Source organism: Morone saxatilis, unplaced genomic scaffold (assembly GCF_004916995.1).
Source record: "Morone saxatilis isolate NCDOM2014 unplaced genomic scaffold, NCSU_SB_2.0 Contig3, whole genome shotgun sequence".
NCBI classification, from domain to species: Eukaryota; Metazoa; Chordata; class Actinopteri; family Moronidae; genus Morone; species Morone saxatilis.
The window spans coordinates 22,187,369-22,201,980 of NW_023339873.1; the positions used below are offsets into that span (position 1 = coordinate 22,187,369).

The following is a 14,612-nucleotide window of genomic DNA, read 5'->3' on the forward strand; positions in this document are numbered from 1 at the left end:
TTGGCTTTTGTGCTGTTTTGAGTTGCAACACTTTGCTCTATATTACTTTTGATGGCTAAATAAAGGTTGAATCAAAAAATGAATAGGCAACCTGGAGTTTCTTCGGTTAAAATTGATTCTATATTATATTCAAATTTGACTACTTTTGAAACAAATCAATATTTTTTTTCTCCAACAGAATTTTCGGTGTCATTCATGTTGGTAAGTTTAAGTAATTTATGGGTGCATACTTTCCTAATAATTGGAAAGTTATGTAATGAATAAATGTTTATTTTTTTTATAAAAGAAGAGAACAGCTGACTAAATGCATATACCTTCCATTATAAGGTCTACATTGTACAATGGCAGGACAAGCGATAATAAAATACTTGTACAAATGCGTTGTTTCCACTAATGACCAAGTTGAATGGTTGAAAAGCCACTTTTACGAGTGTCCACACAGGAAACTGCCGCCCGTTGTGAATTCTGGGTAATGAAGTATTCCTGCGTTGCACAGTCATGAAGCTAGTTAGCTAGCTTCTGGGGCTCAGAACTGTGAGCAGCCGCTCAGTAGGTGTCTAACCCGGCACAATGATGAATGGAAAGACGGTGATAGTGACCGGCGCTAACAGCGGGATAGGGAGAGCCACAGCAGCGGGCATCGTGAGGCTCCAGGGCCGTGTGATAATGGCCTGCCGGGACATGAGCAGGGCTGAGGAGGCGGCTCGGGAGATCCGACAGGAGACTGGAGCCGACAGTACACAGCTGGTCGTCAAACAGCTGGACCTCGCCTCGCTCGCATCCGTACACACTTTCTGTCGAGACATAATGAAGGTAGCTGCTGCAGGGGGCTTTCTGTTCCACAGCCAAGTTTGCTTTGCAGGCGTCGCTAATAAGTGCCTGCACAAAAAGAACGGCTAGCCAAACGTCATTCAGAAAATGTGCATTTTTATAAATGTGACCGATTATTCTAGAAAGTACCACGCGAAATTCACCTGCTTATTGTATGCTTGGGGAAAAGGGATTTGGCTCACATTCGGCTCCACAAATTTCACACATTTAAGTAAAATTTCAACTTTATAAGCCTTCCGTTCCTGTTTATCAAGTAAACGTGAGATGGAAAGCTAATGTCAAGTAGTTGTATCAGGTTTGAGTAAAATAGGTGCTGCTCAGTGGATTTTATGAATGCCGAATTGAAGAACACACATCCATTTACAACAGTACATTTAAAGCACGTCCTCCTTCACAAATAAATCAAGGTTTATGATGTTAATTTCATTGAGGCAGATTTATGAATGGTGCTCTTATAGGACTAACAGTAGGCTACCTGTCATTGTCAACATTGTTTGACAGGTTTCTGAATTCTCTATCCACCCTATGGATAATTTAACATGAGACAGATAATCTGTGAAATAATCAGGTTCCTCTGGCTCGTTGCAGCGCTCCTCATTGTATTTTTAAGAATCGAAAAACATTATCTGTCTCATGTTCTACTGTCAGGATATAGTGAAAGATTCAGCAATAATGACGTTATTTTTATAGAAGTTACCTACTGCAGCTTAAAAATGGGATTATGTGCTAGCGTCTTTTATAGCTCATATTGTTAAAGTAAAAAGGCTGTGTGTCATAATCTCGCCTGCTGCTGCTGTACAGGAGGAGCCTCGGCTAGATGTGCTGATCAACAACGCCGGCATCTACCAGTGCCCTTACACCAAAACAGAGGACGGCTTCGAGATGCAGTTCGGGGTCAACCACCTGGGCCACTTCCTGCTCACCCACCTGCTCCTGAACCTGCTCAAACGGTCAGCTCCCAGTCGCATAGTGGTGGTCTCCTCCAAACTCTACAAGCGCGGTCTCATCAACTTCGAGGACCTGAACAGCGAGCAGAGCTACGACAGGGCCTTCGCCTACAGCCGCAGCAAGCTGGCCAACCTGCTGTTCACCTGCGAGCTGGCCCGTCGGCTGGAGGGCAGCGGCGTTACCGTGAACGCTCTGACTCCAGGCATAGTGAGGACTAATTTGGGGAGGCATGTTCACGTCCCGGTGTTAGCTAAGCCCCTGTTTAACCTGCTCTCCCGGGGCTTGTTCAAGAGCCCTGAGGAAGGAGCTCAGACATCGGTGTTTTTGGCCTGCAGCCCAGATGTGGACGGCGTGCAGGGCAAGTGCTTTGCGGATTGTCGGCCTCAGGTTCTGCTGGACAAGGCCACAGACCAGGAAGTGGCCAGCAAACTGTGGGACATTAGTGAAGTCATGGTGGGCATAACCACATGAGATCTAGAATGAATTCATCCAAAACAGGCTTATCATTACAGAGGCAAATGAACTGTCTGGGGTAATGAAAAAGTTCAGATACTTAGTGCCTTGCAGCCACAGAGAGTGTTGGCATTAGTTCCAAAGCACAGTGGTGTCACAAAAATGTTTTTCTTCAGATACAGATGCTTCATCCTCAATCAAGTGCTTCACAAAACAGTAGGAGTACAGCATAATAGAATAGTTTAGTTTGCATGAGGTTCCTATCTACAGTGTGTTACCTACAATGGACCAATGGCGGTCCACACGCAACAAATTTGGAGCATACAGCATACAGGGATCCCCGCCACAGAAGCAGAGCAATGTACTGCTGTGGACGAGGGCTGCAGAAATATGTACTTTAGCCACCTAAAGAAAATCTATCAGTTTAAGCGTATGCTTTATACATTAAGGATATTTTCACTGCTTTACCTCGCTGTCAGACAGCCTTTTTCTGTAACCGTAGAATCTGCAGCACTTGTCGGCAGCTTGCTGGTGTAGATGTGATGTACATATAAGTCACCATATATACTCACATATAGGCTACATCATCTGACTGCGTCCAGAAGACAATAAAAATAGTTTTAAAAAGTTTGAATCAATAAAATTCTCAATTAAATGTTTTTTTCCTGAACTGATGATGGAAGTAGGCAAATGAAGTGTTTCTATCAATCTTTGGTCTCTCTAAAGCCACCAGACTCCATTGGGGGGAAAAAAACAAAAAAACAAAAAGTGATTTAACAGAACTCTGGATTTGCTGGCCTGCCACTATAAGGCTTCAGTTTCCTGTTAGAAAGGTAAAGCAGTGACAATATTCTAAATATAGTGTACTTTTAAAACGATTTAGATTTTTTTTATGGGGCTAAAATAGGTTTTCCTGCGGTCCCTGTCCACAGCAGTACATAGCTGAGCTTCTGTGCTGGTACTCATGTCTGCTTCTTCAAACTGTGGAGGCTTACCACCGTATACTGCAGGCCATGCACTGACTATGTATAAGTAGCTCATACAACCCCACTTTAAAATAGCAGAACTAAGCTGAAGTGTGGTTTCCTGCAGCCACTGGTTACTGGTGCGGCTGCCATGGTATTAGCTTAAAGCAGTCACATTATGGCTGCAGGTCAGAGCACGGAGCTGACAGAAACATCTGGGAACATCTTCATCTTTACTTGCGTGATCATCAGTCATGCATCTGCGTTCAGTCAGCGCTGCCATCTTTGTATTTTCCAATTGTAAAGACGACTGACAGAGTGCCCCACTCCCTCTATGTTAGAACTGTCTCTGATTTAGGTAAGGGTTGGGTCTTTTTTTCATTACTTTGCTTCGAGTTACATAAACATATTTTTTGACAAAAACCTGTTTTCATTTAAAGGGCCTGAAAGCACATTTTCTAAATCAGCTTCTTCCAGTGAGTGGTAGGCTCGTATAGGAGCACACTACTTCCTGCCAAAGTGTTTTTTTTTTCTCTCTGCTCTTTTCCCCAGTTTGTAGTGGGCGGAGCTTAGTTGGAAAGTGTGACGTAACATATTTCCATGACTTAGTTAATTTGAAAAAAAAATGTCATGACGTTTGATATCAAATGCAAAATGCTGTCTGAACCATTTGACAGTATATATAATGGGTAGAGCTTCCGGGTCTGAAAAGTGAAGCCAACCCGGAAGTGTCTTAAACCTATATTCTATGTAAATTAATTTGTCCTTTGTAGAGCCCAGCCGATATGGGATATGAGACCAGGACTAATTGTAGAGGGTAAAACTTCACCGATTACCAATATGGCAGCCAAATAAAAACAGACATTTTCTTTGTGGATTGTGCATTTATATGACTCTGCAAAGGCACCCAGAATGCTGCTTTCTTGAACAAATAACTTTATGAAAGAATAGTTCAGTTAAATATTTCTAATCTAGTCATTTCTGAAGCGGCTTCTTCTCTCTTACTCTGTGCTGTGCTTATATATATAATATAAACTTTGCAGTGACACCAATATATCACCATAAGCATTCATTTATGCATTATATACCGGGGAAAAATATCGGTTTTCATATTGCCGTTTATTGGATAACATATACCGATACCGATATGTCTGAGAGAGGTCAATATCGGCCAATAATATCGGCCAACCGATACATCAACGGGGCTGTATTCCTTTACATAGATAACAGTTGAATGTATGTTTTAAATGGAACACTGCCCAGTTAAAATGGAGTATGAAGAGATCTATGGTCATGCCATGAGAGTGAACGATGTGTAGAACTGCTCTGAAATGATTTAAATAAATGTTGTATCACAGTCAGAACCTCATTGATGTCAATAATACATGCTTTTAACGTAAGGAAGCAGTGCTGTGATTATCTCGCGTTCCTAGAGTGCAGGAGAAACTACTGTGGCCGTGGAACTCACCAGTGGATAGAGTGTTTGGTTTGTCCGTTCTGGGCTACTGTAGAAACATGGCGGACTCTGTAAGGGGAGGACCTGCTCACTCTGTAGATATAAAACATCTCATTGTAAGGTAACAAAAACACAACAATTCTTATTTTCAGGTGATTAGACACTAATGAAAGACATACCTATAAATATTTGATTCCATTTCTGACAAATAGATCCTCCTAAATGCCACCTCACATTGTCTATATGAGAAAAGGAACACAATCTAAAAGCCTTTAAATAACAAGTGTAATTACATTTTGACTTTAACTGAGAAGATTTTCTCTTGTGTTTCCTTAAATAACCGAGCTGTTTGAGGGGCTCATTCATCAGCACTCAGAGGTAGGTCTGTTATCTCATTGTGCTCTAAGCCTTCATAATCAGCGATGTATAATAGAATAATGCCCAGCGACTTGCTTCATTTACAGACTGCCTCATTTACACACAGGCTCCAAGAAAGGAGGAGGTGGATGAGGAGGAGGAAAAGGGGGTTTGAAATCAATTTCTTCAGGGGTTAGTTAGGCCTCAGTCAGCCATGCTGGTTGCTCTGAGAGCGGTCATTAGCCAGGAATGTTTTCTCTCCAGGTCACCCACAGATAGAGCACTTCTCCCTACGTGAAGTGGTAGTGAGACCCCCAGGATTCATAATGACTTTCCCACCTGTACTCTTCATTAGGACATTTTCTGGATCATTTATAGAGAGCTGGAAAACAAGGTAGAAACACAGCAGCAGCCGCTTTATCAAATCCATCTCACACAAAATGCTCCTGGGGCGTTTCAATGGCAGCTCCATTCTATTTGTTTTACAAATAACTCCAATTAGCGCAATTACAGAGTTTAATGTCCTTAATCGGCGCAGTGATATTGATAGGCAATGCTAATATAGATGTGAGGGCCTCGCATGGGCTGCCCCAAAGGTCCAACACATAATGGTTCAATTAAAAGTGCATTAAATCTGTCTTTTCCTCAGCTTCTGTTGGACTGACTGCAGGTCTCCAGAATAATCAACTACACTGAAATAAGCAAAAAATGTTAAGCACCACACACTATTTTATAAGTTACACTGTTCTCCTTACACGTTGACATACTGAGCTGTCATACTGGCTGTTTCAATGTGGTTTATAGCCACACCAACTGCTGCAGATCGAGAGACAATGTCAGTCAGTCGTCCACCGCTTTGGTATGCACTGAAATATCTCAACAACTAGTGGATGGACATAACATTTCCAGAATTTTTTAACATACTAGCTTTTTTACGCATTATAAAAGATCAGAGCTGGACATAGCACATTTGGTCCCCTAGATTTAAAAAATAGTTCAACAGTAAAATTTCTGCACATTTATTTGTTATGAACAGGAGCAGGAAATCAAAAACTTGTGTGCTCCTTTAAATTTGTCACATTATCATTAAATAATAAGTAGTTAATTCATAAAAACAGCAGTTTTCTTAAATTATCAATATATAACATGTTAAATAAAAGATTGTTATTAATAATAAGTACAAAATCACTTTGTCTCAAGAACTATCTACACTCCACTCCCTATCATCACACCTGACTTCAATGTCACTTATAGCTTCTTACTTTTGAAAAGAGTAATGAGTAATACATTAATGTTTGCGTAATTAGCCCAAAACTGCTATCTTACCATCATGTTTAAGCTTTTAACCAGTCATGGATGCGTGTGAGCGCAACATGCATGACGTAAATTGTAGCAGGCTGCTAGTGAAACAAAATATTACAGGATGCCAAAGTTCTTTTAAATTCAATTTCAGCAATGTCATACTTTAAATATTTTCATTTGAAATGATGTAGGATTTAGTATATGTTATCCGCTAACCACTAGAGGCAGCTCACGTACCACCAGTGGTATACGTACCATAGTTTGAGAACCCCCAACTGGGTGGCACCCTAGCTCCCGCCTATGATGCCAATAGCTCATTTAAATAAACATAAAATAGGTATTCCATTTGGAGTCTTATCAGTGGAGGTTTTGTTACTAAAGCCTTGCTTGTTTTTGCGGGTTAACATCCAGCAAAATGTCTGCCGTTTGGGGAAAGAAATCGCTTTGCAAAGCATTCACTGTGGTAATAATACCCACCCAGAGACCCAGCACACGAGGCTGCTCCACAGCCTACTGCTCTTCAGTGGCTGGCCTTACATCACAGCTGATGTTAGACATGATGGTGCAACCGAGGTCACAACAGTCTACAGCAACACAATTAGAGAGGGTGATGAAAATCTTGAAAGAATGTGTGAGAAGGTTATAGTTTTACATATCAAGATGTCAGTGTTGATAGTTTCATGCCAGAACGCCCAGCTATCCCCCAGATACAGCTCCAGCAGTGCAGCAGTACAGACCTCCAGAGAGTAGCTGTTAAGATGTAAGGAGCCACAGTTGAATATTACACATTAAATAATGTGTACAGTTTAAATGTAGTCTCAGGAACACCAGAGTCAGACCAGCGTTATGCTCACTCCTAATCAGTTTTACTATTAATTTAATCTCGCCATGTACGCTTGATGGCAAAGCATCAAACAATAACACTATTGTCCTCAAAGTGCTGCTGATAGCAGGCCTGTTAGGTTTTCTAACATTATCGGCAAAGTCTGTTAAACAAGTAGTGACTGACTAAGGTTCACTGGACTGGTGGTGAAAGTGAATGAAGGGCTGCTGGCAGGTGTGAGATGTTTTTGTCATGACCAGTTATGACAACTAATCCAAAGATGTAGAGGACATTTGCCAGTTTTGAAACACCAATATTACTGTCATCCACTACCACAATTGCAATGGTTCCCAGAAACCCTTCACACCAAATTCATAGGTGAGGCTGGGGCAAATAACATCCAGCACCCAGACAATAAAAACTGGCACTCCGCAGGGATGTTTACTCTCCTCATTGTTCTTCTCTCTCTACACCAACAACTGCACCTCAGGAGAATGGTCTGTTAGGCTCCTGAAGTTTTCAGACGACAGCAATAATCAGCTTCATCCTGGACAGGGATGAGTCTGCATACAGATGGAAGGTTAAACAGCTGGCCTTCTGGTGCGGTCAGAACAACCGGGCTACAATAATCCAGTCTCTTATCTGCACATCCATCCCTGTTAGGAACTGCCACCAAACTGGACAGAAACAGACTACAACAGACAGTCAATACAGCAGAGAAAAATCAGGATCTTTATATGTCCAGAGTCAGGAAACCGGCAGGGAACATCACTGCAGACCCATCACACCCTGGACACAACCTGTTCGACATTCTCCCCTCTGATAGGTGCTACAGAACATTGTACGCCAAAACAACCAAACATAAGAACAGGTTAATTTCACAGAACATCACTCTGTGATGTAAATCATACAGACCACTGGTTCTAAAACTATGGTACATGTACCGCTGGTGGTATGCAAACTACCTCTAGTGGTAAACAGAGGAATCTCTGAAATATATTATTTCAATGAAATTAATTAATTTAAAACATTATAATAAGGGTGTGAAGATTTAATTATACTGATACATTTACTGATTACTGATACAAGTCGAACGGTTTTAATGTTATATTTGCAGCTGCATCGGTACACAGACCCCTGGATCGATCTAAATGTACCACGAACAGGTCAATGGTCCGATTGTAAAGTTATCAATCAGTTGACTGAAGCTGCTAACAGAGTCTTCACTCTTGTGAAAGGTAAAAGGTCAACGTGAGGGTCTCACAACAAGAGCGATGAGAGTAACGCTAGTGTAACCGTGGCTCGCGATGTTGGTACATAAACAAACATGTCCAACAATACCGACAGGATTTTCAGTGCAACTAATAAACACAATTACATGTAATTCTGAAATAATACATTTGTCTTCCATTTTTCATGCCATAAAGAAAACAAATACTTGGCATTCCCTGCTTTTTAATAAAATACATGTATTTGAAGGTAAGCAATGTCACTTTTATAGAACTGGCGTATTTTAATTTATTGTATTGTTCCATTATAAAATACATCCCTGAATCCTATCGTAGCCCATGTATTTGGATATGTATCGTCTTAGCAGGGCGAGACACACACCCCTAATTATTATACTTTAAAAATAGTACAAAATTTCAACTATTTTTTGTCTTAGGGGGCTTTGCAATCTGTTTCATTCCTTAGATCCTCAATTTGCATTGGAAAAACTCCTACAAAGGTTCAGAAAGGGGAGAAAAGGCTGAATTACCACCCTTGAACAAGTCCCTGAACCCCAACTGCTCGGATGTGCTACAGTTGTCACAGGGCTCCTCATAATGAAGTTCATAATACAAATAGTGGGTTTTTTCTCCATCTATTACACTATAGGTGCTACGGATGACTTCATGGCCAGTATGGAGAAGAGGAATGATTACAACGACCAATAACTCTCTCAACTTACATATTACAGAAGACAAAAATGAAAAAAATCCAACCCTATTCTTTAAATTCTCAGCTTTTCAGTTGCTACACTGTGGACTTTTTCATTGAGTGATTTAAGCACTAACAGGTCTTGACTCTGACATCTTCTACTTTCACCAGGAACAAAGTGCCAATTCTTTATCTGCGTCTTTCATCTTTCCAAACACTGGCTGGAGCAGCACCAGGCCAATGGCAGGCTGAAGGAAAACAGCCTGAGTATTTAGTTTGGCCCAACTCTCTGCACATCCAAATGTGTTCTGTGCTGCTGTAGTGCTGCCTCAGACCACCATACTGAACTTTTCAACTTTCCCCCGAAGTCTAAGAAATTATTGCAAGCTTTATTGCAAAATAATTACAAAGCTTTGATTTGAAGCAACGTAGTTGATGAGTGATAAAGTACATATTTGGATTTGCACATAAAAACATTCATTCTTTTATTTAATGACACAAAATGGGTGAAACAAGATATTGGACAGCGTACATAACAGCCCACATTGGGTAACTTGACAAGGTTGACACGCCATGGCGAAACATGCATTGAGGACATATGGTGACAGCAATAAGTTAGGATCAACACACACACCGCAGCAGTGTTATCATCCGTTACCAGCAGTTCACTGCAATTAACATAGGCCACGTCCAGTGGCGGACTCAGGCTGTTTGAGGGGCACAGGAAAATGGGCACCAGCCCCCCATGTGCACCAGTCATCAGTGAATACAATTTCTACCATATGTGGGTTTTAAACTGTAGGACATAAACCCCTGCTTGTTGCTATATGCCAAAGTTTACATAAAAATGCAATGAACATGACTTCAGTGTCCTCAATTGTATCTACCGCCCTCCAATATCCACTATATGCCAAATCAAAATTAATTAAAACCAAACTGATGATAAAAACGAACACTTGAACATACATCAATAAGAACTACTATCAATGACAGGAAAAATGTGTTTGACATGTACTTTGAGTTTTTTAGTTTGGCCCATCTGCTAACATGGAGGCAGTGGGCTGTATGACCTATACTGCAGTCAGCCACCAGGGAGCAATTGAGATGTATTGGCTTCACTATTGGCAAGCTGTCATGTCATCCATCCTTATGTATGTCGATGTTCTGAATACCGTACTTCAATGGTTTACTCTTAACTGGTGGGTTGGCCAAATGGCTGTGATTGGCTGGTTGGCCATTCAATCAATCTAACTTGTCCAACAGTTTATAATGTAATGGGAATTCATTCTCTGAAATACTATTTTGACAGATTTTAGTTTTGCTTCATCTCTGAAAGAAGTGACAGGGATGGAATCATGTTTCTGTGAAAGTGCAGTATTGCAACACCTGTACTGTAGCACCTGCAGGTGCAGCACCCCTGAGTATAAATGAAAACTTTCGGCTTGGGTTTCAGCACCACTGCCGGGCTGAGATAATCACTATGTTGCTTGTTCCATGACTTTAGCCTGTATACTGATGCAACCCTCCAGAAAACCCTCTGGGCCCATTAGAAGCAGGAACTCAACGTATTCCAAGCATAACTGATCCATATTGCATCCTTGGAAAATGAAACATGAATACTGTATAAAACTGCTGCAGGGCGTAGGGAGACGGTTCAGAGCAGATTAGGCAGGTCTCGCTGGTTAATGATGGGCTGCAGTGCACCGAGCGGAGATCCCCATCAGCCTGTGCTCTGACGAATGAAAGGTGAGCGGGAGCGAGTCACTGAGAGGAGAGAGCCCATGAATCATCTGGAAGAGTTTAGTGTAAAGTAGCAGGAAAGGCGGGGGCCCAGGGAGCGCTTGTCTTCAGCCTACCGCTTGGCCAGAGGGATTTGTTTTCTTAAACCAATCCAAACAGTCAGGAGAAGAGAGAATGGGCCTGCTCCTCACAGTCCCACCGTGGGACTGTCCTTCCCTTTCCCTCCTCTTTCTGTCAAACATACACACATGTTCCCTCACATATATTCTCTCTGTACGGTGCTGTAGTCTAATATAAACACACTCTTTGGCTGTTGTTTATGCTATCACTTCAGCTAACTGTCTTCTTTTCTCAGCCTGTCGGAGGGTGAATGTAGAGTCGAGCATGTTGCATGCTTTCTCGGATACAAGGGCTTGAGCAGAATTAACCAATTAAAGGGTTATGTTGTGGTTTAGGTTACACAGGGTTAAGGTTGAGGTTGGGGCCACACTTAGGGTTAGGCTCTGCCAATCCCAGCTGAGAGTTACAGCCTGGAAGGAAGTTCTCTTTGAGAGTTCCATGCAAAAAAATGGTCTGTGAAGTACTTCAGCATGTACTGAAGTTCACAGCTTTACTGAAACTATAAAATTAGATCTGTGATCACATATACCCTCTACTGAGGTGTTAAGAGAAATTAGTATAAAAACAGGTGGTCTAGATCCAGTACCACCATAATACGAATCACTGTCCTGCACTGCCTCCTCAAAATCAGATATTTTAAAGGACCAGTGTGTAGGATTTAGTGCCATGTAGTGGTGAAGTTGCAGATGGCATTTAACTGAACACCGCTTGCATCTGCATCTGATGACCTGAGAATGTTAACAGGCTGTAGGTGTGTAGGAAATACAAAACTCGTTCTGGGCTACTGTAGACACATGGCAGTTCAACATGGTGGAATCCATAGAAGAGGACCTGGTTGCTATCTGTAGGCTCACCACTAGATGCCACTAAATCCTACATACTGCTCCTTTAATCAGTTAAACAAAGCCCCACTGTTTCTAAGTACAGTCTCAAAGAGCGGAGAGCATGCTAGACTCCTAATCTTGCTCGGTTGGATGGCTGGTCTTCAACCCATCTCTGACCTTATCACCAATTCTTGTACCCCGGCCCTCATCCCACCCTGTTCAATGTGCTAAGCACCTAAAGTCCATCATTTCTGTCAGTCACGATAACATTTTACTCACCCAAGCAATTGCTGATCTGGGAACACAATGACGGAACAGAGACTGCCCTTGCAAGAAACACAACAGCACCAGTAAGTTGTTAACTGCCTACACATGACACATGTTTAGGTTTAACTGACAAGGACCTCAGTGGTGTATGACTAGGTGCATTGTTATAGCAGCATAAAACTAGTACTCCGAACCAAGGTTTTGTAACTAAACTTAAATCTTAACCATAGAGTTTGTTATGTTGGTGAGTAGGGATAGGGATGTTGATGTTGATGATGAGAACTGATACTTCAGTTCTAATTGATACTACAATTCTGAAAAAACCTGATGGTGCTAATTTTTTCTTCAGAGGATGCAATAAATAAATGCCATGGGATGAAGAAGAGCCTGTTGAAGACCGCAGCTGTACAGGTTCTACTTGCAAAACTGCCAAACTGTTGACTACTTCAGCAGCGGCTAACAGTGATATGGTTGGTTTGTCATCTGGACTCATTGTAGTGCATCACTCTCTTCTTTCTTTACATCCTTACTGCATTTTTTTCTATGTGTATGGGTAATTTTTAAAAGAAATGGAAAACAAAAAATTAGAAGTCAGATGATCAGACAACAAACAGTTTATCCACATGACCTAAACTACTTAATTTACTCACTTCCTTTAGTCATTGCATTGAAATGTTTCTAATAATCCCCCATTGTACAAGGAAACTGCGCGCACACAAACACAGTGAGTACAGTTGTAAAAATGGTTACAAGACTTTACTTTACAGGTGCCCAGGTTGAGGCAATGTTAAAAAAGTTCAACACAAAAAACAGTGCTAAAAGTTCTTTATTTATAATCTGCAGACATGAAAGATGGGAGAAATAAGTGCTCATTAAATAAAACTGGCATAAAACTGCTATACATTTGACTCTTTTGGGAGAAACAGACGTATAATTTGATGCATAGTGGGAAGCTGGATCAAGTAGTTAACCTGGAACAATGGGCAATCTCCTTTCCTTGCCACTTAATCGTATACAAAGGAAAAAGCAGAATGCATAATGAGGATATAATTCTCTGCTAATTTTTTTTTTTTCATGCAATTTGAAGCAAATACTGTGTGTTAGCTGTCTGTAGATGGAGCTCTTGTGCCTGCTTAACCCCCCATACTACAGGAAAATTGTGGGCACACGACTACAGTAAGTACAGTAGGTCAAAGTTGAAGCAGGAAATGGGTCTGGAAACTGTGAGCAATGTTTAGACAGTCTGAATTTTACAGTTCAGCTTTGTTTTCCCTTTCCAAAAGGTTTGACCAACCAAGGTTTATTTCCAACCTGTCTGATTCAGGAATCTCTGGCTACCATACTAAAGAACTTAAGGTGTTTGCTGTGCTTTTAAGGGTCAATTACATATTAATTACAGGTATTTTATGGATTGTTGCTTTATCGCAGCTTTAGTAAATGAAATGGAGTTGTGGTGCCACTGCAGTCTCTTACACAGAGCAGAAACACAGAGAGAGATCACAGTCTTGGTATTCCATCCCTCAGAGGTCAACCCTGTCAGCTCGCGTAGCACCTGAGGGACTGGATCCACCTGACTGATTGGACCAGGACCCTTAAAAGTAACCCGTTGTTAATATCACAGCGAATTGTGTCGACATCCGCGTCCTCCCCCGCCCGCTCTCCCTGCTCTTAGAGCAAGTCGTCTGCAGAACATCACTGACTCTGCAGTTGTCAGAGTCTGCTCGGACCCCCATACATCACCCAGGCTGTGTGAAAAACGAGTTCCTTTTCTTCCTCTGAATCCACAGCACTATGGACTGTGACTGTTAACATCCTCCTCTCTTCATGTTTACACCCACAGCTTGTTCCCTTTTTAATACTGAGCTTAGAACAGGACCCAGTACAGCAATGTTTCTGCATCAAAAGGACAAAGCAGTGTGATGGAAGAGGCTTAAAAGACTACAAATGTAACCATATAACAACTTTCTGTCATATTATCAGTCACTGCTACACATGTGGAGCTGAGGAGAAATGTGTCCTCGCTCTGCCAGTGAGAACGGTTTTGAAATTGCAAAACTGTGATGTTGTGGCTCCCTCTAGTGTAGCAGCTTTGGAGTAGTGGAGCAAAAAAGCTTTAATTTATATGAAAACTCTGATGAACTGACAGACCAAACTCTCTAAACAGAATGCAAAATTGATTACTATCACACCCCCATCCTCACCTGTCCAGTGGACACTGGGTTGCTGATCAATGAATCCTTCATCTAAATTGAAAAGATCATAATCCAGTATGTCACTGTGAGCGCCTGGTCCACATGGCAGAGAAAGCAGATTAGTTAAAAAGTTAAAAGGATAATCTTGTCATGGTAAAAAGGTCCTGAGAGTTTCTTGGAAAAATGTATGGTTCTTGTGTGTTTGCAATGGATGTTTAAAGTGTAACACTCAAACAAGTGAGGTGACAGCTGTGCGTTTAAGGGCACAACACATACTAATGCTGAAGGTGGACTTTTTGTTGGATAATTTGTTCTTTAATGAAAATTTCAATTCAATTCAGTTTTATTTGTATAGCGCCAATTCATAACAGAAGTTATCTCAGGACACTTTTTCAAATAGAGCAGGTCTAGACC

The 14,612-nt window shown here is 41.4% G+C and overlaps 1 protein-coding gene across 1 annotated transcript; it reads left to right on the forward strand.

Annotated features, from left to right (window-relative positions):
- Positions 1-424: 424 nt before the first annotated feature.
- LOC118336811 (retinol dehydrogenase 14-like) lies at positions 425-4,554 on the forward strand. The gene is made up of 2 exons (XM_035673551.1): positions 425-813; positions 1,633-4,554. Exons 1-2 carry the CDS (start codon positions 571-573, stop codon positions 2,248-2,250), a joined length of 861 nt encoding a protein of 286 aa, XP_035529444.1. The 5' UTR covers positions 425-570; the 3' UTR covers positions 2,251-4,554.
- Positions 4,555-14,612: the final 10,058 nt, after the last annotated feature.